This window comes from Paramisgurnus dabryanus, chromosome 22 (assembly GCF_030506205.2).
Source record: "Paramisgurnus dabryanus chromosome 22, PD_genome_1.1, whole genome shotgun sequence".
NCBI lineage: Eukaryota > Metazoa > Chordata > Actinopteri > Cypriniformes > Cobitidae > Paramisgurnus > Paramisgurnus dabryanus.
In genome coordinates, this window is record NC_133358.1 from 19,155,802 (window position 1) to 19,178,475 (window position 22,674).

The following is a 22,674-nucleotide window of genomic DNA, read 5'->3' on the forward strand; positions in this document are numbered from 1 at the left end:
TCAGATCTATTGACAACATCTAAACTGACTAAAACGGTAAAGATCATTAGGATCTGTACCTGTAACCACGTTAGCTGTTTTACACCATCAAGCATTTGTTTGTGCCATCTGCTGGATTGAACAAGACATAGCATGTATTCATATTTTATAACTCATACATTTCACATTAAAAATACCCAAATACATTTGATTTTCTTTGCTGCTGTCTGTGTCAGCGTAAACATACAAATTAATTCATTCATAGAGTCCACAAAGGTCTCCAGCTCATTGGTGCTGTAATTTTGTGCCAGGCCACATTCGTATTTTTAACCCAGGGTCAACCTGGCAATCACATTCATGAATTCTATAGGCAATCTTATTGTTGAATTTTAGTTATCAATTAATTATTAATTTTAATTCATTATTATTTTTTGCTTTAATTGTATTATTTTATGTTATTTAACTTTATTTTTAATTTTTTTAAACTTTATTATTTTATTTTATTTGAATATTTCGCATTTTATTCTATTCAATTATCAATTTAAATCAATTTTAAATTCAATAACTTTGGTGGTTGCATTTGATTACCATGGTAATTTTGGGGGCATTTTAGGGCAACCAGGCTAAAGTAGGACCTTTATTTTGAAAAATATATTATCGTCAGCTGTAAGGACAACTTTTGAATGGATAAATAGTATCAGCAGTGCAACAAATTATACTATAATACATCATGGTAAAAGCTACATTATAGTAAAAGTTTCAGATAGACAGAAGCGGCTCTAATTTTGGAATCGCGGTATTTAATAAGTCGACGATACAGCTAATGGTTAGTTTACTAGGCTTGTCTAAAATACAAACTGACTAGAAACGCGCATCTATTGTTTAAAATGCGATGCAGGAAGGCAACCCCTATGTTTTAAAACAGAGCCATTATCATAACTGTGGGAGGTTAAGGACGCGTGTGTTGTGTTGAGTTGTTGCCTAACAACCTGAGCTCGTGCCAGCGCCTGCAGTCCTCATCTTCTCCTTCATCTCCTCAATCAGTCTTCATTTTCATGTCCAGAGAGCAGGATATACAGTTCACAAGCTTTGTGTTATTGATAACAGCTTCCTCGATTAAAGATATCACACAATATCTTATTGTTTCCTGTCCAGGGATTTTCTGGTTTGAGAGAATATGAATGGCAACATCAGCAACTTTATGGAGGAAAGAAAAGCAACGGCAGAAGAAGCACCTTACATGGAAATGAAGGTAAGCTTAATTATTCACAGTGCTTCCTGTTGTGTTGGCATGTTTTTAAGATATACATCTATATTTCTGAGGTTTCTATTGTTACATTTAAATAGCTGTTCCTATTTTTATAGACAAGGTTTAATAAGAAAAACCCAGAAAAGGAAAACATCAAACCTGCAAACAAAACACAACCTTCACAAGGCAAACAGATCACAGGCATGTTTAATCCTTTTTACAATCTATGGTTTAATTCCAGCCCTGTAGTACTGCAATAAATATACATAGTACTTCATATTCTGTATCAAAGTAATTTTACTGTATTTGTATTTCATATTGTTGTCTTATTGTTTCCAGAAGAGAATCTTGGTCTCAGTTTACCTTTGGGAGAAGAGTATGAAAGAAAGAAGCAGAAGCTTAAACAAGAATTACGTCTCGATTACCGGCGTTTTATGTCTGAGGTGCAGTGTGCTGCTCAGATTCTGATTCAGATTGAATTGAATCATAATTCAGTTTCATTCAAAAATATGTTTTTACTTATAAACCTCAGTCTTTCATACAATACAGAAATAAATAACTTTGTTAGTCTTGCTGATTTTATTCAAACCTTTTTTCCTTAGAAAAAATATCCGAGTATTGCTGAATCACCTTCACATTCTCGGATGCTGTCTCTTCCCATAAGAGAACACAAATCGGCAAAGGTAAATGCTCTGTTTGTGAATCTGCTGCTTACGGGGATTGCTGTAATTAATTCTCAATTTAGTGCCAAAAAGCTCTCCCTCTTGTTTCGCTGGTTGGAAAGATCTCAGAATGATTTGTTAAAAGGACATTCCACTTTTTTAAATAAAAATAGGCTCATTTTCCAGCTCCCCTAGAGTGAAACATTTGATTTTTACCGTTTTGAAATCCATTTAGCTGATCTCCGGGTCTGGCGATACCACTTTTAGCATAGTTTAGCATAATCCATTGAATCCGATTAGACCATTAGCATTGCTCTCAAAAATGACCAAAGAATTCTGATATTTTATTAATGATTTTACGCAGTGCCCAAAAATAGTCTCCTGCTACTAAAAGTTAACAAAGGTACTATTTTCGGGCATTGCGTAATATCATTGCGCCTGCTGCAGCTGTAGTATGGCAGGGAAGTCTTGATTATTACGCCAGAATGAGAGTATAGTTCCTATCCATATCTGCCTAGAAAATCACAACTTTTAATTTTCTGTCGGCCTTAGTACACAATGTAACTACAGAAGAGTCAAGTTTTAAATAGGAAAAATATAGAAACTCTTTGGTCATTTTTGAGCGTGATGCTAATGGTCTAATCCGATTCAATGGATTATGCTAAGCTATGCTAAAAGCGGTACCGCCAGACCCGGAGATCGGATTCCAAAACTGTAAAAATCGAATGTTTAACTCTAGGGGAGCTGGAAAATGAGCCTATTTTCAAAAAAGTAGAGTGTCCCTTTAATGCTTGTTTTTAACTTTAAGTAGATAATGTATCTAATAGCAACCAGAATGTTACTATTTAAATAAAAATTTTTTTTTTGATTTGTACGAACATGTAGGTTTGTGATTTGATTAGTTATCTGAAATAAAAAAAAGTAAAAAAAATATTGAATTATTTTGTGTGTTTAGATCTTAGCATAACAATTATGTGATTCTACCCAGGAAAAGTTACAAAATGAAAGAAAGAAAGAATACAATCTGTTTCTCAGAGGGAAAAATGAAACCCAGAAAACGGGAAAACATTCAACTACTCCACAGGTGAAATGTAACAAACTTTTTAAGATCACAATGTAAACTTGTAAAAAAAAAACTGTAATTTGTGATGATCTTCTGCATATGTTTACCATGCTTCTTTCAGGCCCTAGAGAGAGATTGTTTTGGGTCGGTCACACCTAAATATACAGTTTCTCCAGAGGTACAAGCACAGAGGGGAAGCCTGAGCCCAGAGATTGTTTCATCTTTAAAAAAGGATGCAGCAACTATAACCGAGTCTGCTTCTGGAGTGCATCAGAGATCAAGGCCACGGAGACGCTGGTTAGAAACTGTAGATCGCTTGGGACATCACAGCAGTTCAGAGGAGGAGCAGGTGGAGGTAGAGCTGAGAAATATACAGGAAGACACAGGCGTAGCCAGGAGAGATGGAAAACCTCATAATGGATCACACAGGTGCCTCTTACTACTGCCTGTTTGTTTTGGTGCCATTTCTTTCAGTTTTATAGTTGGAAAAACATGATAACAGCCATATTCTCTTGAGGGACTTCCAAAGTCATATCATCTCAGATAAAATGTACAAAAGCTGTCACTGGAACGCTATCATTTAAAAGCATCCTAAAATGTATAATTTAGATACAGATATGGTACCAATATGTGCCTTTTGATGTACAAATACGTGCACTTTAGGTATAAAGATGTGCCTTTTGAAATTGTGCACACCACAGTGACAGCTTCTGTATCTTTATTTCTAAAATTGTAGGGTATAACTACTATAGGCCCATTTAAATTTTGCACAAGCACATCTTTGAGGAAATCTCCTGTGTTTCTGCAGCATTCAAGGGCGTGTCACAAAAGTGATGTAACTACTATACACTGTCACTGGGGCTACCCTTTAAAAAAAACTACAGCTTTGCACCTAAAGTGTTGATATTAGTATTTTCTCAGTCTGTATGGATAAATTAAATGTAAAAGGTTTAAAATTTCAAAATAAATTTGCAGATTACTTTCATACATTTTCTTTTTTTTAGTCTAAAATTTCTGGTTTTATGTCATTTTGAAAGAATTTTGGGAGGATAATTGCAAAAATGTGGTGTAACCCGGCCATTCCCAAACTAGTGGTCCGTGAGGGTACCGCAGGTGGTCCGTGTCAAGGCAAAATAAAATAATATATATTTTTAAGAATATGTTTTAAGAATCTGTGATGACCAGTTTTGGTTTTATATAGAGGTGCAGATAAATTCAGGACTTTGTGTAGACATATTTTATTATGAGTATTATGAGGTGGTCCGCGAAAATTCTTGATTACAAATAGTGGTCCACACACACAAAAAGTTTGAAAAACCCTGGTGTAACCGGTCTGGTGTAACTAGTTTTTTTTTTTAGTTAAAATATAAATATATTCATAAAAATGTGGAATAAATAATTATCTAGTTTAGTGTAACATGATGTTTTTACATACATTTTTACATCCTTTGTCAAAGATTATTAGAGAACATAGCTGTTTTTAGCAGGATAAATATTACAAAAATTCATTAAAATTTACATTTAAAAATAACTAATAAAATGATATTTTAAAATTATTTTTTGATGATTACGCCATCAAGGTGGATAAAATATTCAATATTTCTCATTCTTTGGCACAATTTGGCGGTTACCTATTTGACATTTTCAGGTCCATTCAGTCTTAACTTTCATAAAAATTGGGCAAATGTAATGTTTTATTGCATAAAATTAACATAAATACACTGTGCATTGAAATAAACCTGATGCATGCTTTTAAAAGATTTTTTTTTAAATTTCTCATTTTGCCAAACTGTTTTTGTCACTGACGCTACCAAAGAGAGTTTATTAGTACCTCAAAGATATATTATTATTTCAAAGGTACATATTGGTACTAATTGTATACATATCTATACATTTTAGGACCTTTTTAGGGGTACTGCCTTAGTGACAGCTGGGGTACATATTTGACCACTTTTTCTAACAGTGATGTACTGCACATCTGATAAAATAATTTATGCATCTCAAAGTCTGAAAAACACACACTTTCTGGTTTAAAATAGTAAGGTTACTGTATGTGCTTTTCAAGAAAAGATTTATAGGCATTTGTCACACATGCTAGCTTGTATAGTCAAAAGACAATAACAGTCTCTGTTTAATTCCAACTATATCTGTGAAAAAGCATCACCATAGCAACATTACAATAAAAATAACTTTATATTTATAGCAAAATGTAAGCAAAGGTGGAAAATAGTCAGTTGTGCACAAGTTTACTCTTTTGTCGTTTCCTCACACAGGTTTGGTGAATTGGAGATGCCTTGTGTGTAGATTGGTTCTCGCTATGAAAGTAGCCATAGATGCTGGAATGGCTGTAATTTTGACATCTTTCCTATTTGACATAGTTACTGGAGATGACTCAATGGGAGAATAGATCGACCTTGATAGCACTTCAATCGAAGCAATTAGATTATTATCTGCTATTAGAGTAATTGGGGTTTAAAAGCAATCTTTTGTTAAAATCTATAGTGGCAGTGAACCAAATAGCTGAAGTGGCTATTACTCTAGCAAGAGTTACCTTTTTGTGTGTGTTTTTTAGTGAAAAACACCCAAGACTTTGTTATTAATTTACATTTCATATATTTTTGGGAAATAATTCATACTGTATGTTTGTGCTGGTGTCACTGAGGAGTTTTAACAGCATCGAGGTGGGAATCGCTGAGTTTCGTGGATCAGCTGGATTTACGGCCCATTCTATCAGTAGGATTGTATTGATTGGTGTTGATGGTGCATTTCAAAGCATCTAAAGGATCTGCCTTTAATCCACTGGATATGTGATGTGAATGACGTAGTGATTCGGTTAGGGCTGCAGGGATCAGGGTGTGTTTAGTATAAAACACTGGCTGGAGATGTATTTATTTATTTATTTTTTCTTTCGTGTGATTTTGATGTAGCCGACAGGCGCCGACTCCAGCCCACAGCAGATCTGTCAATGAGCAGAACATGACTGAGTTTGCTACAGGACTCATGATTGGTAAGACAATGAGCATTAAATCAGACTTCAATGTGCAGGTAAACATTTTATTATATCTGACCTGTGATTGGCTGTTTTAATTCAGGTGCTGCTGAAGGGGACGAGGCCTCTCGAAAGAGAAAGGAACGTTATAGAGAGGAGCTTTTGCAGCAAATAGCAGAACAACGAAATAATAAAAGGAAGTAAGAACCATCTACTTTTAAAATGCTGGTTGTGGGTATATGAATTAAGACTTTAAATATTTACTTGTGTGTAAATTAAATTCCAGAGAGAAGGAGCTAGAGTTAAGAGTGGCTGTGACAGGTGTTTTTGATCCAGAAAAGCAGGTAAAGATTTTTATGAAATCTTATTTTTTTATACTACAGGGCTTACAGGTCTAAGGCCATATTTAAAGAGCACCTATGGTCCGATTGACGTTTTAAAATTTCCTTTGGTGTGTAAGTGCGAATTACTACATGTTAACGATATGCAAAAGGTACAAACCCCAAAGAAAACAATGACGCGAGTTATTGTCTCCAACGGAAATCGCTTTTCTTGGACTATAAAAAACACACGGATTGTAGGCAACAGTTTACTTCCTGGGATTGGTGATGTAGACAAGACCGACGTTATTATAATTCCTCCCGCTTTGGACTCAGAGCTTGTAAGTTAACTTCTGTTCGCAACCGTATCTTTCAAACATGGTAAGGAGCGTCACATTTCCTGTTGACATCAGAGGTATTCAGACCCATTACAACGTACAGATTAGCTGGCCAATCAGGGACACAGAGCTTTTCAAATCCGTGCGTTTCAAGAAGAGAGTGAAATCTGTACAAAAATGTGCAGTTTGTGGAAAATAATGTGTTTTTTAACCATAAACCACGTGAATACACTTTATTATACCAAATACACAAAAAAAACGTTTGAAATAGATGCTCTTTAAATATTTTGCTACAGCTGTGAAACACCTACTTTGGTGTTACAGTAGTTTCTCCTTGTTTCCCCACAGCCAGGCCGAATCAAACAATTTGGTGCCGTGACCCGGGAGTATGATGGCAAAAGAAGGGATGTGCCCTACAGGCCAGGGGTGGGTCTGGATGTCTTAATGGCTGACTCTGCCAGGCGGCCCAAAGATCAAAGACTTTCACAAGCACCAGAGGAGAGAATACCCCCCGATAGGCCTCGTGTTGCTTTTCAGTCCCCATATCTGGACAACAGCACTGTTTTAAGCCGGCTGGCTAATGCCCCGGGCCCTGGTTTGGACGCTGGAAGAGGTCTGGTTAATGGTATTGCACCCATCACTGAAGACTATCACAGAAGCCTCTCAAGCACTCTGGGGGAAATGGTTGCTGCCCCAAGGTAAATAAAGATCTGTGTGTTGTGTAAACGCAGATATGTTCATAATTTCCTTCAGTCTAAAATTTTTCATTTTGGGGTTAAATAAAGTGTTTTTGTTTTTTGATGTTAGGGTTACAGGTGTGCGGCATCCAATGGCTCCCTCCCTTTCAGAAACTTCTCAAACTCCTTATGATAGTGCATACTACCTCTATGGAGCAAGAAATCCAGTAGATCCCAATTTGGTTAACTGTGAGTGTAATTTTATGTCTTTTTTTATGCTGTATTTAAAAGAAATAAGATCTGCTACAGTTTTGAACAGTAGTTATATTTTACTCTATAGCCAATGACTGTTTCATAATTTTAGTTTAATGTATGTTAAATATGATCTCTCTGTGTCAGATATAGCAGCAAGTCAACAATCAAACATCTCTCCAGGAGCACATTGGCCTGTTCTGCAGCCTCCCTCCCTTATACAGTAGGCTTTTCCTTTTACTTACTGTTGTGTGTGAATTCATCACTTTCTTTCCTAAGTTGGTATATCAGATGGTATTTTACAACTGCTTTAGAAGGTGGTGGTTATTCAGTCATTTTTCAGAGTTAGAATAACAGACTTTATAATATACTGTTTTGCACCTCACATTATTGAAACAAGACACATTTACTGTAAATATAGCACAGTATGCAATTATATAATTTTTATTAAACTCTAATTGTTGACAGAACATTTACTTGGTTAAATTTTTTACATGAGCTCCCAAGTAATTTTTGCAAAGGATGTGGTGCCAGCAGGGGGCGCATGTATCCATAAATAACAGGGAATGCTGTGATATTTCAGTATTGGAAAGGAAATATAGATATTTGTCTTTATCAATAAGTGTAAAAAATATGAAATTGTCCAGTGCATCCATTTTAGTCCAAATAAAATCATTAAGGGGTGGTTTCCTGGACAGGGATTAGACTAGTCCTAGACTAAAATAACTGTGAGAGCTGTCCAAACTGAAAACAACTTGCACTGACATGTCTTTAAATACATCAGTGCCCTTTGTTTTGCCTAAAAATGAAGTAATGTTTTTTGTAAGGCATGTTTGTTAAAACTAGTTATATTTCATAATTAAACTATAATAGGAATCGACCGATATGGATTTTTAAAGCAACATCAAAGAGCTTTTTTTACCTTAAAATAACGTTTCCAAAAAAGTTTCAGTGGTTCATCCACTCAAACAGGGTGAATGGCACTTTCACATTCGCTTTGCAGCCCTCTATTGGCCAAAACCACACTAAAGAAGTTTCCAACCGTTGGGTAGCGGTCCTGTAGTTCGAGTGAAAACTACAAAAACTTGCTTTACGGCAGACCTACAATCCAATCAGAGCCAGCTATGCTGCAGTATTTACGACAGTGGTAATGAACAATTACGCTTCTAACCTGTAGGGGGAGCAAAGAGCAATAAGTCTTTAGTGTTGCTTTAAATGCCGATACCGATTTTTGATTCATCAGCCTTAGCCGATGACCGATACAGGCTGCCGATATTTGGAGCCGATACTGCTTTTGGTCACTCAATTTACATCATAAAAATGACACAATCATGATGCCAAATGTTAGTCTCAATTTAAAAAGTAACATTTATTGAACGTAAAAAAAACTATATTTAACAAATAGTAAAAAAAGATGAGGGTGCTATGGAACCATGAACTGCACTCTTCACAATGACGAGGAACTATCAGCAAAGAATACTGATTTCTAGCACTTAAAGGAATATTCCATTTTCTTAAAAGAAAAATCCTGATTATTTACTCACCACCATGTCATCCAAAATGTTGATGTCTTTCTTTGTTCAGTCGAGAAGAAATTATGTTTTTTGAGGAAAACATTGCAGGATTTTTCTCATTTTAATGGACTTTAATAGAGCCCAACATTTAATACTTAACTCAACACTTAACAGTTTTTTTCAACGGAGTTTCAAAGGACTATAAATAATCCCAAACGAGGCATAAGGGTCTTATCTAGCAAAACGAGTGTCATTTTTGACAATAAAAATAACAAATATACACTTTTAAAGCACAAATTCTCGTTTAAATCCGGTCGTGATGAGCCAACGTGACCCCACGCAATACGTCATGACGTCAAGAGGTCACAGAGGACGAACGCGAAACTCCGCCCCAGTGTTTACAAGTGTTGAGAACGAGGACCGTTCCTACGTTGTTGTATGTCAACTGATACTAATTAATGTCTTTGTGTCAGTTTATTGTTTACGATGGTCCGCAAATGTGCGTTTTATAAATGTAACACGTGACCTCCCTACGTCACTACGCATTTACGTTAGGTCACGCAGGACCGTATTTAGACGAGAAGTTGTGCTTTAAAAGTGTATATTTGTTATTTTTCTTGTCAAAAATGACACTCGTTTTGCTAGATAAGACCCTTATGCCTCGTTTGGGATCGTTTATAGTCTTTTGAAACTCCGTTGAAAAAACTGTTAAGTATTAAATATTGGGCTCTATTAAAGTCCATTAATCCTGCAATGTTTTCCTCAAAAAACATAATTTCTTCTCGACTGAACAAAGAAAGACATCAACATTTTGGATGACATGGTGGTGAGTAAATTATCTGGATTTTTCTTTTAGGAAAATGGAATATTCCTTTAACTACTACAAATATATAGAGATGAGAAATAAAAACCTGGTTTGTGCAGCTATGATCAGCTGTTAGGCCGAGCTTTCGATGTTGTCATGGAAAGGTTGGTTGTTTTTAGTCACATGACCTGCAATTGCTTGCGGCTTCCAGCACTCTGTCTGTAAATAATGCAGGGAAAAATCGGGGAACACAGCAGCCACATATCGGCCGATACCGATATACATAAAACCCGCAAATATCGGCCCGATATATCGGCCTCTATCACTAAACTATAAGGCCTAGTCCTGGTTTAAGCTAATCCCTGTCCGGTAATCCACCTCTTAATGTATTTTGAAATGATCGTAAAACTATAGTATAAGATTTTTGGGTCATTTTATTTGGTTATTTTCTTAATGTTGAGAAGTTTTTATGTATCCGAGTTTCTGGGTTAAGCCGCTTGGGTCATTTTATTGGGTCAAAAGTGGAATCCGCTCAGGTCAATGGAATGCTTTGAATGTTTCCGCTTAAATCCCTCCCGATCGGTGCCATTAGGTCTTTGTTGTTTTTTGTGTGTCACTTTGTCTATTTACTGTTGTAAAGTACTTTTGGATTTGGAAAAATTAGGATGGATTTGAAATAATTTATATATAGTTTCATTATAATACACTGCTGTCTCCATGAAACCCGCTGTCTGTATTTTATAAAATATGCCGTCTCATATGTAAAATACATAACTATGACATACTTTCTGCTATATTGCATATATATGCATATAAATAATGAAAAAGAAACCCTTCATAGATAGCTTTAAAAAAAAACTACAAATTGGTTTGCGGCAAGCTTGAAAAAATGATCCGTAAAATGGGTTAGACAATTTTAGGTTGAGTTTGTCCATATTTGACCCAACCATAGGTTGCACAACAACCTAAACTGTGTTATTTTTTTTACCTAAAAGTTTTAGTGTATGAATATGAGTTAAGGCAATAATGACAGAAGCTTCTTTGTTGATTGAACTACAGTATTCCTTTTATTTAATTTCACATTCAAACATATCTCTCTAACTTCAGACAGAGCGGCCAGGCTGATGTAAATCTTTCAGGACCAGGGTTTCATTCTTCTGAAAGACTGCAGCTACATAAGGAAAGCGCTCTTAGCTACCAGGAAGCCCTTAAGCAGCAGGTAACCTCAGAGACATACTGTATGGGTCATTATATAATTTGGGTTCATTTGTTGTCATTATTTTTTTTCTGCTCATTTCAAATGGTTATATTTTTAACTTTTTTAATAGTTTGGTACTCATTGTCATGAGCACAAGATATTACAGGCTATAACGATACATTATTCTATGTATAAAGTGTTTTATGTAGCTGAAAATTATGATTTCCTGTTTCCCAAATTAGTCTGTATTAATTTTGTTACTGTCAAACTCTGTTGCAAAGGTAAAGTAACAGTTCTGACAGTCATGTATGTGTATTTGAGAGAGACCGTGTATGTGTTTCTCTATGTATGATTGACAGTTGGTATCGTAACAAAATTGACTTATATGGAATATCACTCATTGCTATAATTCTGATGTGTCTTACTGTATACTGTTAAAAAACGAAGTGTAATGGTGATTTAGTCTTATGATTTTACAACAACAGGATGGAAACGATGCCTTCATACCATATTATTGTCATTAGACACAGATATGTGACTTGGAAGATATCAAATTTGATTATCCTCTTTCCCAGGGAGCTTTAATTCTGAAATCTCTCTCTAAAAACAGATATTTATTTTACTGCCTGCTTGTGCTTGCAAGATCATTAAATCTGAAACAGTCTGCGTAGTAATTAGAAAAGTGCAATGAAGGTTTGACATGAATCCATTGTGAGTTTACCACGATCTTTCACAGGAGTTTGACAGGCAGGGATCAGAATGGAATCCACTGTTTCCCAAGGTAAAGGAAGTACAGAGCAGATTAGGGTTAGTTGAGACGGGAATCTGACAAGTTAACTTTCTTTCGGTTTTATACTTTTAAAGCTGATTACAACATTATGATTACATTTTGAAAACAACAATATCTGATATTAAATGGTTTTTGGGGTGCAGATTCAAGAACGCCAATTGAGACGACACCGTGAGAAGGTGGATAAAGAGCTGTTTGACGCGAAGATTGAGGCTGAGATGAAGGCCTACGAGCCCTGGGGAAGAGCCGGAGGAGGAGCACCTCTGAAAGACGATCATGGAAACCTCATAAGTACTAACATTTTACTCTCTTTCAAATGTAATCTCTCACTGTGCTACAGTATACTGCAACTACTATGTGTGCTGTACATCTCATTGCTGTTATTATTTCTGTATTTGCAGGTGATTTAAAGCAAATGCATAAGACAAATGTGGAAGCGTATGATTCTGGAGGCAGAGTGACCCATAAACCTGCGGCTCCTAGGACAGGTGAGCAACAAATAACCTTTAATTAATATTTAGCTTATTGTAAGCACAGTTTAGCCAATGTCACATTTATGGTGAGTTACACGACTTTTCAAATAACACTTATTTGTAATGACATGGAACTATTGGGCCGCTGTTTCATGTCTGGGTTAAGGGGTGTTTGTTTGGGTAGGAGATGTCCCCTCAATCATCTTTAGGACCTAAAAATAAAATTGCCTTGCGTGTGCAGTTCATCGAAGTACTCTGTGTCTGTAGAGCCTGCAGGTTTCTCATCACTTCAGCCATCATTGCACACCCGGGGCAAGCTTTTCAATGAACCGCCAACTCCACAGCAAATTCATGAGCAGGAAATATACAAGGACTTTTTAAAACAACAGGTATAGACAAACCTGCCACATTCAATCAGTTTTGGACTTTGTAGCCTGCCATTTCATGTTTACAGTCTCTTCATCATCTTTGGGATAAACAGATCGAGGAAAAAAGGAGAAAGGAGGCAGAAGAAAGGGAACGGTGCAGACTTGAGGAAGAGAAGGAAGAGAGACGACTGGCCGAACAGCGAGCTCGGATCCAGAGGGAGTTTGAGGAAGAGCAAGAGAGGAAACGGAAGAAGGAGAAAGAGGTACTTGCTTAGTAGTTATATAATCTCAATTGTGAAAATGCAGCATCTTGATAAATGGATGATTTATTGACAATGTACCTCTGGTCTTTACCAACACTGGACATATGTAACCCTACACCACAAAACCTTGTGTAGCTTCGGTATATTTGTAGCAAAAATTGGATTCAAAATTATAGATTTTTCTTTTATGCCAAAAATTATGAGTATATTATGGAAAGATCTTTTTGTACATTTTCTACCGTAATTATATAAAATTAAATTTTTAAATACTTGCATCTCAGCTAAATATTGTCTTATGTATAAGTAAGGAATAATTGACGACGGGCCATTGAATTATAGGAAAATAATGCACACACAAGGTGCAATGCGGCACGACGCACCGCACGACATTGCTCTGGTGCCTATTTTTGAGACATTTGACAAGTTAGGTGTGTGGTTATCAGAAATTAATGCATACCCACGGAACATTTCTCAGCCAATCAAAATACAGCATTCAACAGACCCGTGGTATAAATATCATTTAAACATTTAAAATGTGTCGGAGTCGATGGTGCAGTGGGCAGTGCTCTGACATGTGGTGCTTTCGCACTTTCAGCGACCCAAGTTCGATTCCCGGCTCGTGGTCATGTGCCAATCCCATACCCCTCTCTCCTCCCTGTCCTTTCCAGTCCTCTCCTAAACTCACTGTTAAATAAAGGCAAATTTTTTTTGTTTTTAAATGTACCCTTATGACCCGGTCACATGGGTAAAGCTCAACAAAAGTCTATCTTCCAAAAGCTTTAACATTGAGTCTTAACCAGACAGAGTACACTCGGAAACTGTTTTTGTCACCCACTCTACAGCAAATTGCCAAAAACGAGGAGTTGATCAGACAGGCCGAAGAGCGCCGGATAGACGAAGAAAGAAAGAGAATGGAAGCAGAAGAAAGAGAAAATGAAGCTCTGAGGAAGAGAATCGAACAAGAGCAGCGGACGGTGATAGAAGAGGTGAAAGCTGAACATTGCCAATTCATAAACATATACTTGCATGCATTTCCGCCAGCCTTAACCAACCATTATTTTTTTCAATTTCGCAAGGTTCAAAGGGCACCGTCACCACCCCTGCCAGCCCTACAGAAGAAACTTCGCCAGCAGGTGCCCAGACCTCCATCAGTGCAGAGTTATCGGTCTGCTGAATCTCTGTCTGTGAGTCCCCCTAACACACAAATAAAGAAATAGTGCATTAAAAATAAGTTTTCATTTTTCTATGCTTCTGTTGATCCAAATCTTTCTTAAACTGCTAAAAGCACCATAAAACTATCATATGACGTTTTATTTCAAACAGTTGCGATCAATATCAGCGCCACATTCACCTCCAGTGCCCGCCCGCAGGAACGAGATCAGGGCCAAAGGTAACTCATCCTTCACTCATCTCTGTCTCACACGAGCTCGGCATTTCAACTATAAAGCATCAAATCTAAGATCTCTATAATTTGTTTTAGAAGATAAGAAGACTGTGATCAGGAAGTTGTCTGCCTTGCGCAAGCAGCTCCGGAGTGAACAGAAACGTCTGGAGGGTCAGCTAATCCAGTCCAACAGAAATGACAACACCTCTGCACGTCCCAGCAGGTGCATTTAAACAAAGGACATAAAATAACAACCAAATGTCCTACTTTAAAAGGACACTCCACTATTTTTGAAAATATGCTCATTTTTTAGCATCACACTAAAAAAACCAAAGGGTTTTGATATTTTTCCTATTTAAGACTCTTCTATAGTTACATTGTGTACTAAAAGTTGTGATTTTCTAGGAAGATATGGCTGGGAACTATACTCTCATTCTGGCATAATAATCAAGGACTTTGCTGCCGTAACATGGCCGCAAGAGGTGCAATGATATTACGCAGCAGCCGAAAATAGTCCCCTACTATTAAAAAGTGTCGGGCTTAGGACACAATGTAACCACAGAAGAGTCAAGTTTATAAATAAGAAAAATATCAAAACTCTTTGGTTATTTTTGAGCGAGATGCTAATGGTCTAATCGGATTCAATGGATAATGCTAAGCTATGCTAAAAGTGGTACTGCCAGACCCGGAGATCAGCTGAATGGATTCCAAAACGGTAAAAATCAAATGTTTAACTCTAGGGGAGCTGGAAAATGAGCACATTTTTAAAAAAAGTGGAGTGTACCTTTAATTAATGTCAAAAACTATAACTTGGTCATTTTGAAGAGACGCCACAGAGATAACACGTTACTGTGCATTATGTACACACATTGAACAGACAAAGAGAGCTCCCCCCTGAGGATGTTTTCGAGATGGCAAGACCACGCAAACAGGTGCCTATCAGACGACCAGCTTCCCACACCACTGCAAATATCAACACGCAGAACCTACAGGAGTTTAACCGTCTGAAGTACAGAGGTGAATATGAGCCTTTACCAGGCTTTACGTGAAACCTCGCCAAACTAAAATATATATTGTTACAGTCAAACTTTGTTTTGATAAACACAAATGAAGATATTTTGAGGAATGTTTGTAACCAAACCGATCAGAAGCCCCATTGGCTTTCATAGTATTCTTTTTCCTACTATGGATATCAATAAGGTTTCAGATTTTTACATGGCTGTAGTCTATATATAGGGACGTTTGGAGAGATTTCTAAAATTTCTTCCTGTGGCTTAATTTATAGAGCTTTGCATTAGCAGTGCAATGGTCGTGTGTTCGAAACCAATGTATTGCATACTGATAAAAATGCATAGCCAAAAGCGTAAATGTTAAACTGACTCTGCTGCTTTTTCGTACTCTACTGTAACTCCACAATAGGCTTTATGCCCAGCTGCACTACTTCCTGAACTTCAGCCAGCTCCTTGTTTCCTGTCTGCCATTATTGGACAAACTGATTAATCCAGGTGTGCCTGACCTCAGTAGTCACAACAACAATAATCAGACACACCTGGATTAATCAGTTTGTCCAATAATGGCAGACAGGAAACAAGGAGCTGGCTGAAGTTCAGGAAGTAGTGCAGCTGGGCATAAAGCCTATTAATGTTGTTATTCTATAAATAAGTCGTCTGAACAAACTAACGCACCAAAAGTCAATGCAAATATTCCTGTCATGTGCACAGCACACAATAATCGTTTTTTCAACCTCTATGTCCTTGTTGAGCATTACTGCCTTTTATCTGACTGTACTATTGGATAAGAGGATGACTCTTATCTGTGTGTTTATGTGTATATCAGACAGTAAATCGCGAGAAGAGGTAAGGCAGGCGTATCCTGAACCTCCAGGTGATGGTCACAGTCTAGACATCCAACAGCAGGCTCTGCTGCGACAACAGCAACGAACAATCAACAACCTTAGAGCAAAGGATGCTGGTCAGTGTTTGTTATACCAAAGTACTTGAATTGATCTGAGAAGCTTTAATCCGATTGTCTGAGCTTTCGGGAATACACGCATCAGTCCTTGAGTGTGCGTATGATTCATTTATGATCAATCAAAATCTAATGGCCTACAGAAATAAAGTAAATGGTCATGGGTTGCTTTACACATGTGAACCAGACCATCTATTTATCTGTGAAACTACAGTACACTTTGGGTACCTTTTTAAAATGCACTCGGAGACATTTCATAATTTCCCTGATATGTATATCCATTTATGACCTGTTTGTACACTCACTCTTGTATTCCTCCGGGCAGGTTACTTCGACCTGGTGTCTTTAGGCCAACAGCATCCTGAGGCGGTGAGTAGACAGATGCAAATGTGCTCTGGAAAAGATCACGACTTCATATTTACGTGACCTGTTTTGCCTCCTAAAGGGTATATGTGCTCTGTTAGAGCTCTCTGACACTTCTGGTTATTGATTTGACATCTTTGTTGATGTGTTTATTCCCCCAGAGCTCTGCAGAGGATTCACACAAACACTTGCTGTTAGAATCAGAGAGTGCCTTTATCGGTAAGTTCAATCAAAATAAATACCAAATGATTTGAATAAATCTGCCAACCTTAAAGGAAAACACCACCGTTTTTCAATATTTTACTATGTTTTTACCTTAACTTAGACAAATTAATACATCCCTTTCTTTTTTCAATGCTGCACTTAATCTTTGTACAGCGCGTCGTGAATGTGTTAGCATTTAGCCTAGCCCCATTCATTCCTTAGGATCCAAACAGGGATGCATTTAGAGGCTGTTTACACTTGGCATTAACATGCGTTTTCGTTGATCGGATCACAAGTGGACGACGTTAATGCCAGGTGTAAACGGTGTTCAAAACGTTTTGAACTCGTCCACTTTCAACCACATTCAGAGGTAGTCGAAACCACTTTCGATCGGATCGCTTTGTTGTTGCGGAACGCATATGTGGTTGAATGTGTTCGAACAGCCACACGCAACCGCCTTCCCTCCGGCCATTTATCTAATCTGAGGTATTAAACACAAGTTTTACGTCTTTTTTTTTACTTCTGGCGTGAACATACGGTGAACAGCGCTATTTTAAGCCTTTCATTGATAAAACTAAAGCGGCGCTGATCTCCGTAGTTTCGTTTTGAAAGCGTGTGAAAGTTGCGCGATCCTATTTCATCAATTGCGCTGAAAATTCAGAGAAAGCTCTTATGCTGCACAGAGTTTTGTACATGTGTATATGTTTATTTGCTAAACAAGCAGTGGACTCCGACATAATTTTAGTTTGCGTCCATATAAACTCATAATTACTCCCGCTCGCATTTGAATGACAGCAGAGAGACTCGCCCACCGTCTCACAGACCACCCCCTCACAGTATTCAGGACCAGGGGCGTTGCTAGACATAAAGCTCTACTGGGGCACGGGCCCCCCATTTTTTTTTACTTTTTCTTGAAAGCCTGCGGTGTGCAAGATACAATTTCCTTTGCTTAACCCACTATTCCAACATTGCCACAAGTACTGGGAAAGACAAACATTTATTTAAAAGTATCATCTTCATATATACATATATACAACATTATTAACATGTTTAAAGGCATAAAATGTTTGGAAATAATGGCCGGAGAGAATTTTTTTTATGCACATTTGCATTTTACATAACAATGATTATAACTTCTTTTTTATTTTTAAGAATATTTTCATTTTATGACTGCTACTAAAAATCTATCTTAGTTATTGCTAACTGTTTAAGTAATGACCTAGAGCTAGTGAACTAAATATTAATTTCATATCTGAAAATACAGAACAGTATAACACAATTTTTGTATGTGAACAATGCAATTTGATAGACTATTGACAGAGGTTTTCCTGAGATTTTCCCTCTAATGTTTAAGCCCTGACAGGGTAAGATGTTATGTGTCTTTACTCCCTTAAATTCATCATCTCTCATTTTTGCTTCCCTTTTCCTGCTTTGCACAAAACATTTCTGAAGTCCATCACATGCGTCAATGATCGGGTGAAAATAAGATTTTCATTATTATTTAGAAACTTACTTTACTCTCGTCATGTTTTCATAAACCAACTTAATCGCGTGTACTTTGTATGCGGCTGCGCACGGCAAAACAGTCGCGTGCACGCCTCATTCATGTCCGCGTCCACACACCCATTCAAGTCCGTGCGCGGACGCGGACATGAATTGAGGCGTGCACGCGTCAGTGCGACTGCTGCGTCGCTTTTTCAAACGTGAATTGGGTAACTACATTGCATATAGATCCGTTTTGCCGCGATTGTCTTTGTAAAGGAATAAACTAGTTAACTGCTAAAATGTAAATTTGACAAAAGAGACGGATTTAAATACCAGGTGTAAACGTAATGTGTCTCTCTCGTCCACTTGTGATCCGATCGATACCGATCGATCTTAATACCAAGTGTAAACAGCCCCATAGAAGCCACCAAACACTTCCATGTTTTTCCTATTTAAAGACCCTTAGATGAGTAGTTACACGAGTAAGTATGGTGGCACAAAATAAAGCATGACGATTTTTTAAGCGGATAAAAAATGAGAAGTATATTGTATGGCGGAAGAGCACTTAGTTTGCAGCACTTCGACCTTGGGCACAGTAAACTTCCGCCAATATTACTGTGCCCGAGGTCGAAGTGCTGCAAACTAAGTGCTCTTCCGCCATATAATATAGTTCTCATTTTTTATGTGTTTGGTGTCTTATAAATTCATCCCTGTTTGGATCCTAAGGAATGAATGGGGCTAGGCTAAATTCTAACACTTTCATGACGCGCTGTACAAGGATTAAGTGCACGCATTGAAAAAAGATAAGTAGGTATTGATCCATCTAAGTTGAGGTAAGAACATAGTAAAATATTTAAAAAACAGTGGTGTTTTCCTTTAGAGTCATGTTTGTAGTGAAGGTGTATATTTTGTAATGCACTGTAAGTTGCTGTGGATAAAAGTGTCTGCCAAATGCATAAATGCACACTAAACAGGAAATAATAAAGGCAAATTTAAAGAGGTAGACTAGCAGAACTTTAGGAGTAGGTGATTAAATGTAAATATATACACAAAAGATTCATTACATCACACAAAAGAGACGCACGCGGGTGTGTGTGTGACACTGCAGTTAGACAGCTGCCGTCTCTTTCAACACTGGGTACATAACAATGAATACCAAAAAGATGAGGTTAACATAATGCCTGTCCTCTGTGCCACCACTGAGAGATTGGCAGACACCTTGAAAATGAATTGAATAAATGAATGAATTTTCTTTAGTTTCTAAAACACTAAATGTCACTGTATTTGCCGAGTTTTTATTACTATCCCCTGATTGGATGAATCATACAGGCTAGAGCTAGAGAAAAAAGCAATCTGGTTGTAAATCTCAGGAGAGGGGCGTTTGTGTACTTCTGTTTCTATAAAAGTAAGTATTTGTCTATTGTAAGTAACCATTTGTTTCTACACAGATCCCAGCGGTCATTCATTCCTTTCACAGTCTCGGCATAACCAGAGAGCAGCGAGACCGGCAATCAGGAAGATGGACATCTCTGACGTAAGTTTAAGAGAACTATGGCCCCACTTCAGATGTATAAAGTCATTACTGCCTACATTGGGAGCTACATATGATCTCATATGTAATGTGATTGCTTTACATATGCTCACTACACACAGTTTGATGTTGGCATGTTGCTAAGTGACAAAGCAATATGATTTATGATTTATTTATTTATTCTACACTTTCAAGAATTGAAGGTACAAATGTTGTCACTGGGGACAGTACCCTTTCAAAAAGGTACACCCTTGTACCCAAATGGTGCATATCAGTACTTCAAAGGTAGATATTGGTAGTTCAAAGATACATATTTGTACCTAAATGGTACATATTGGGACCTTTTTTAAGGTGGACTGCCCCAGTGACAGCTTTTGTACCTTTATTTTTGACAGTGTGAACAGTCAACATCTCTCCCGTGACTGTTTCTGCAGCATCCCATTGCCTAAAAATAAATTCTGAGCTTGGAGACCTCCCCCTGGACAGCATGCCAAATATGCTTTATCATCATATCTGATTATATGTTATTGTAAATTCGTGAAATAAGCAAGCAGCCCAACAGAAATAAGCCCCAATATTGTGTTCAGGACCCGATGCAAGGTGTTTATTTACACGGCTATTTACTTCACAAATAATGTAAGAAAATATTGATTTGAAATCTTTTATTTGCTTAATTTTAACAAATGAAAACCTGTTTACTGTCAGTTTTAAGACATTCAAAGTCACAAACATGCTATTTGGTTTAATCATTTGTTAATATAAGGTTGTATGTGTTATTTAGATACATTTATTATATTTTTTATGTAATATTAAACTGTACCTGTCAAAATGATTTGCAGCATCTGGGTTACCGTGTGTTATTAGTTTTGAGCAGTTGTTAACCTGCAAATGTCACGACTGGCCAATCAGAATCAAGCATTCCAACGAGCCGTAGAATAAGTGTACTAATGTACTATTATTGGCTTAAATTATATACATAAAATATTATATTTTGGAATAACTTTTGTTGAGGGGACTGCCGTTGATGCCGTAATGAGATGCCGTATCTGCTCACTAGGTTTTGGAGCAGAGCTATAGTGTTTTGATATCGAAACTATTCTCAATGTCCCGGTTTTACATCTCAAACACAGAAGAGAGAGTTCTGATGAAGGACTTTTATTGTGTGTGTCTGTAGGATATGAGGCGGTACATTCGACCTGACAGTGGACCTGACAGCCAGTCTGTTCACTCATTGACCAGCACTGAAATAGAGAGGCTGAGGGAACGCGTGAAGAACAAAATGACATCGTTGAATAACATGAAAGAAACGGAGAGTCTACATGACTGGAGATCAGGTCAGGATTTCTACATTTGAAAGGAAATGGGGTTGGTTATCAGCCAGACATTTGTATTGAAATAAAGTCTAGACTATATTACAGTTTATTCTTACCGCAGACCTAAAGGGATAGTTCACCCAAAAATGAAAATTCTGTCATTAACTCACCTTTTGAAACCAAACTGTAGTATTTTTCCTACTATGAAAGTCAATAGTGCTTGTGTTTCCTATTTCATAACAAATATCTTCATTACAAAGAATATTTATACAGGTTTGTAACAACATGAGGGTGAGTAAATGATGAAACCATTTTCATTTCTGGGTGAACTGTCCCTTTAAGACGGAAAGAGAAGGTTGTGTTAACTTGACATTTATACTCGTGTACATTTAAAACCAGACAGTCTGAGAACGTATTTGTGTGCTCAGATATTTCTCACTGATATGCCAATAACATGTAAATAAACTTACTTTTCACACAACTCATAGACCAATTGAGAAGCTAGGTTTTCCTTGTATTATTCTGGAAACTTGGTTTCCTGGCAGACTGAAACCCTGGAGTAGAAGCTGGCCAATCAGCTCAGGATCTTTGCAATTGTTATTAAAAAGCATTTAAAATTTTTGTGTGCGTTATATATTAGACCATGGGTTTTCAAACTGTTGTAAGCCGAACCCCCTTGACATAAAATAAAAGTCCATATTTTAGCACATTTGCATGTTTAACTTTAAAACTGATAAAAAAAAGTCCTTTTAATAAAACATTTTAATTGTAATCATTTGTTATCAACTCACAAACCCCTGTCTTACAATATCTGTAATTGGTTTTTCAGGTTAAAGTAATAAAAGATGTTTGTTTATTAACTACAATCTTTTGTGACGTCTACTAGGTGATGCGTCGTGTGATGAAGGGGAGGAGCTTTGGCCACAGACTCCGCCTCCAGACCACAGGCGGGTTTCCATTGACACTGTTGCCACAGAGTCCTGGTTACGGCCCAGCTCCTCAGATACAGTAAAGAGATTTATAGGAGGTCGCAGGCCATCAACCCGAAACCATACGAGTCAGGATTGGGAAGGGCCGTCTACCTACCATGGTTAATCTCTGTATTCATTAGAATTCTCACTACTATTTAATACTTAATGCCAAAGATCAACGTTATTATTTGAGTTTCTTAGTGGTTTCTGGCATTTATGAAAGTGTCCTTTCCAACAGAATGAAGCAGCGTTTAAGCATGAGCAGTAAAAACAACTTCGCTTTATTATAGAAACTGCATGGGCTCAGGATTTCCAATGTTTTTGATTTTTGTTGTTTTTACGACTTATTTCTTTTTAGTTTTAATGTAAATTTTAAGTGTATATGTAATATAAGCAACTAAAAAAAGAAATACGCTTATGTCATTGCATCTTAATAATAAATATGAGTCATTTTTAAAGACTGTGTCTCTTTCAGCAGGGCATACTGTAAGCCAAATCATAGTGATTGTGTGATG

General features: G+C 37.1%; 1 protein-coding gene across 3 annotated transcripts; it reads left to right on the forward strand.

Moving 5' to 3' along the window:
• The first annotated feature begins 541 nt into the window (after window positions 1–541).
• cspp1a (centrosome and spindle pole associated protein 1a) lies at window positions 542–22,600 on the forward strand. 3 transcript variants are annotated; one of them, XM_065258095.2, is made up of 29 exons: window positions 542–805; window positions 1,135–1,231; window positions 1,345–1,429; window positions 1,568–1,671; window positions 1,831–1,911; window positions 2,879–2,974; window positions 3,075–3,382; window positions 5,881–5,960; window positions 6,046–6,142; window positions 6,229–6,286; window positions 6,949–7,298; window positions 7,408–7,526; window positions 7,677–7,752; window positions 10,956–11,067; window positions 11,980–12,127; window positions 12,238–12,324; window positions 12,577–12,698; window positions 12,791–12,940; window positions 13,783–13,926; window positions 14,017–14,124; window positions 14,264–14,330; window positions 14,421–14,547; window positions 15,202–15,341; window positions 16,161–16,295; window positions 16,618–16,661; window positions 16,817–16,874; window positions 19,793–19,878; window positions 21,050–21,209; window positions 22,075–22,600. In XM_065258095.2, the coding sequence occupies exons 2-29, from the start codon at window positions 1,157–1,159 to the stop codon at window positions 22,281–22,283; spliced, it is 3,426 nt and encodes a 1,141-aa protein (XP_065114167.1). In that variant the 5' UTR covers window positions 542–805; window positions 1,135–1,156; the 3' UTR covers window positions 22,284–22,600. The 3 variants fall into 3 exon arrangements, with proteins under 3 accessions (XP_065114167.1, XP_065114166.1, XP_065114168.1); XM_065258094.2 differs by lacking the exon at window positions 542–805 and having other exon boundaries at window positions 812–1,231; XM_065258096.2 differs by lacking the exon at window positions 542–805 and having other exon boundaries at window positions 812–1,231; window positions 14,424–14,547.
• Window positions 22,601–22,674: the final 74 nt, after the last annotated feature.

Bases quoted from the DNA above. Each gene is read 5' to 3' on its own strand.
- cspp1a (XM_065258095.2), top strand. From the start codon at position 1,157: ATGAATGGCAACATCAGCAACTTTATGGAGGAAAGAAAAGCAACGGCA. The intron at 7,299-7,407 runs GTAAATAAAGAT...TTTTGATGTTAG, and splicing joins GAAATGGTTGCTGCCCCAAG to GGTTACAGGTGTGCGGCATC. The intron at 14,548-15,201 runs GTGCATTTAAAC...CACATTGAACAG, and splicing joins ACCTCTGCACGTCCCAGCAG to ACAAAGAGAGCTCCCCCCTG.